The following is a 3,889-nucleotide window of genomic DNA, read 5'->3' on the forward strand; positions in this document are numbered from 1 at the left end:
GTCTATTAAATGTTGTTTAACCTAGTATAGTCGAAAGTTACCCTCATAAACAACAGTTTTTAATCGTTATCTTATATATCAAAGATAATAACGATTATAAACCGTTGTTTTTGTCTCACGTTACATGGTTAGACTTTAGATTATTACAATAATAATAGCACATTATTACAATAATAATAGCACTTGTTTCAAAAAGAAAACAATAATAATAACACACCATTACATATATGGGTAGAATCACTATATGTCTATATATCACATGCCCATTCCAAAGAGTTATATGGGACACAGTACACTTCCTATATATATATTTTATTTATCTGTCCTCAATTTATGCATGAGTTTATTTATGTAATATATAATTGGGACAAAGTATATAACTTTTGTAGATTGGTTTGAACTGAAATTCAAAAGTGATTAGGCGATTATTTATCCAGATCCTCGAGGGAGCGGAAGAAGACTTTGAGGTCCAAGACAGATTCTTTGACGACTGCCCCTACGGGCATGGAGTGAGAAGAAAGGTGATTAGAAGCAGGCCCGAATACACCAGTTTCCGGGTGGGGAGTCCAATACTCACCGCCAGGTTGGACTACACGTACGTCAGGTATAACATATTCGTCTGGGATTTTCTCATACACAGATGACTGCACCTTCCTCTTCCTGCATTAACCACTCAAGGTTATTGTACCCTTTTATTTACCAGAAAAATCCGCAGTCTAGTCAAACCCTATGAGCGACTACAAATAAATAAACTACTCTATATTGTTTATAACTGATCTTATCACATCAAGAAGATCAATAAACATATCATTTGATGAGTCAAACTTTAAACATTGTAATTATCGAAATAACAAGGTCGACCTTGAGCAAGGGCAGGGCTCTTGCCTAGGGCCTACGCCTGGAAGGGGACACACCATCCCCTTTCTTATATATAGTATGTATGTATGTACCTATAAGAAATTAACATACATATAATTTAGGAAAAATAACCCTTTTGTCATCTCAATTGTTTCACTTTTAAAATTTTGACCCCTGTAAATTAATTTAAACAAATTTAGTCCTTAATTATTCATAATGTGACTTTTTAGTAGCTTGTTCTATATAATTGTCAAACTAGATTAGCAAGCTATTTTTTATGAGGTTTATATATATATATATATATATATATATATATATATATATATATATATTCATGGTTAGAAGTTTCATTGTCTTCATGTGAACACCATTTTTATAATGAAATTGATTATAAATGATAAAAATAACCTAATATATGTCAAACGGGATTTTGACAATTATATAACACAAAATTTATAAAAATTAAGGAGCTAAATTTATTTAAATTCAGTTAAAGGGATTAAATTTACAAAAATAAAATAATTTAGAGGTCAAAAGGGTTTTTTTTTTTTTTTTTTTATAATTTAACTAAAGACATAATTGCTTAGATGGTAAGCAATATAGTTATTATTATATTAAAGGTCAAGGGGTCTGTTGCCGCATCTTTAATACATTTATTTTGTGAGCTTCTATAATGAGTTTAAAATTGTACAAATTATATTTAATTTGATTAATTAATTTATATAAAATATAATGTCTGATTCAGTTATGAAAAAGAATTTTTAAAAACGTTTATTTTTTTTTATGAATCATTTAGTCAAGGTAAAATATAAATTTCTATTATTTGTTATCATATTCAAATTACTCTATAAAAACTTAAAATTGATCAAGCTAAAATAAAAAGTATTTATCATTTATAATGTGTTTTCTATTTGAATCATTTTATCTAATTAATTATATTTCATATTTTATTATGGATATTTTATTATCTTTTAAATTAAAGTATTCTGATTTCTCACCTCCTAGTCATAAATATGTGAAACTCTACCCATGTTTGTAAGTTTTGTTTATAAATTTTTGTTAATAATTAGTATATTATTTATTATGATAACAATATAATTGTTTGTAAATTTATTTAATTTTAAATTATTTATTCATTTTATAAACTATTATTATTTATTTGTCAAGACATTGTTGCAGTTATTAATTATTTTGCATTTAGAAAAACAATAAATTTTTTTAATGAAAAGTACTTATGAAGTCCCTATACTATAGTGTTTTATTCAATTTAGTTCTTGTACTTTTATTTTGTTCAATTTAGTCCCTCTACTTTAAGAATTGGTGAAACTAAGGACAATTGTCCAAATTTCATTAGGAACATGGTTGTAATTATTTATTTTGGACATACTAATTTAATATATTATTGCTAAAAATAATTAATTTTAGACATTTATAAAGTAATATATGAGTAGGAATATAAATATCGTCAGCGCTACGTAACCTAAATTAACGCTAATATTAACACTGTTAGCTATTGTCCTTAATTGCACCGTACCACTTTTTAATGTACATGGACTAAATTGAACAAAATAAATATATAAGGACTAAATTGAACAAAATGCTACTGTATAGGGACCTCATAGGTATTTTGACCATATTATTGTGTATGTAAATTATTAAACACTTGTAAATCTTATTGCAAGTTATTTGACATTAGTAATTTTTTTCCTTATCTAATTTAAATTTTAGGCATAAAAATAGTTGTTAACTTGGGCTAATTTTTTTTTACATGCCCTGGACCTATAAAATGATACAATCATTATTTAGGCAAACTATTGAGTGGACCATGGTCCATATAGCAATATGAATCATGAATGCAATATACATTTTTAATATACTAAAAGTACATTATTTGTGTATTAAATATATATTATTTGAGTATGGGTATCCCCTTCCTTTGTAATAAAAAAAAATATATATTATTTGATAATATATATAAAAAAAATCAAGTACTTTCAAATAATTTACTTTATATATACCAATAATAATATACTTTTAGTATATTAAAAAAAAAATTATTATGTTAAACAATTCATCTATCTTCACCAATATAATATCACACATTACTTCCGACTCAATAAATGCATTTCAAAATTTTTATTTGCGTCAATTTTTATTTTCTTTTTTAAAAGGAGGGGGAGGTTGGAAACATATCTCCAATTTTTACTAAAAAGCTTTGAGCCGAAAATGTATTTCCTACCTAGCAAATGTGCATCTTAAATTTTTTTTTTTTTTTTTATTTAGAAATAACTCGAAACTTTTTCAGATTTTTTTTACTAATTAAGAAATAACACGAAAATATTTGAGACAAAACGAGAAAATGGTACCCTCAACAAGTTTTTGGGCAACATAAGTGCATATTTCAGTGTATAACCAATTATTGAAATTAATTAATGTATTAATTGAAGAAAAATATGTACGTTACCAGGTTAAGAGGGGAGCAGAGGTGGGAGTTGTAGTTGAAGTGAATTGGCTGACCAAACGCTTTCCCAAGATGGATAGCCTCACAACCTGTAAACTGCCTGCCATATATTATAGAGATCGAGAGTGATTCGTTTTGTATGGAGCAAGCTAAGTAGAGATTGGGATATATATCAAAAGCTTTGAGTTTGACGGAGTCCCTTTATAGTGAGTTGGGGGGCTGAGTGGTGCACTGCACGGAAAATTTTTATGTGGACCATTACGTACTCATAATATGATAACTATAAACACATAAATTTTATTAAATGCAAGTAACATGTTATATATGTATCTGCAGTTAACATATTCTGTATGTGCAGTTAATAATTTATGTGTCTGTAGTTATCATATTATGTGTTTGTAATTATCATGTCAGAAATTATTAGCTGCAAGTACAGAATATTTAAATATAAATACATATTTTTTGGATTAGGGTTCACAATGCAATATGAACCCTGGTCCATGTACAACAATTGAAACGTTTATCACCCCGCCGCGTTGTCTGATCAGTTTTATTACTCTAGGCAAAATT

At 27.2% G+C, this 3,889-nt stretch overlaps 1 protein-coding gene across 1 annotated transcript; it reads right to left on the reverse strand.

Annotated features, from left to right (window-relative positions):
* Window positions 1-219: 219 nt before the first annotated feature.
* On the reverse strand, window positions 220-3,535 carry LOC109193330. The gene is made up of 2 exons (XM_019344191.1): window positions 3,323-3,535; window positions 220-660 (listed from the first exon to the last, which is right to left on the reverse strand). The coding sequence occupies exons 1-2, from the start codon at window positions 3,424-3,426 to the stop codon at window positions 426-428; spliced, it is 339 nt and encodes a 112-aa protein (XP_019199736.1). The 5' UTR covers window positions 3,427-3,535; the 3' UTR covers window positions 220-425.
* Between the last annotated feature and the right edge of the window lie 354 nt (window positions 3,536-3,889).

This window comes from Ipomoea nil, unplaced genomic scaffold (genome assembly GCF_001879475.1).
Source record: "Ipomoea nil cultivar Tokyo-kokei standard unplaced genomic scaffold, Asagao_1.1 scaffold1868, whole genome shotgun sequence".
In the NCBI taxonomy this organism is placed as follows: Eukaryota; Viridiplantae; Streptophyta; class Magnoliopsida; order Solanales; family Convolvulaceae; genus Ipomoea; species Ipomoea nil.

Excerpts from the sequence above, each read along its gene's own strand:
- LOC109193330 (XM_019344191.1), bottom strand. The coding sequence starts at position 3,426 with ATGGCAGGCAGTTTACAGGTTGTGAGGCTATCCATCTTGGGAAAGCGT. Across the intron at positions 661-3,322 it reads TCTGCTCCCCTCTTAACCTG|GAAGAGGAAGGTGCAGTCAT; the intron begins GTAACGTACATA and ends TGGTTAATGCAG.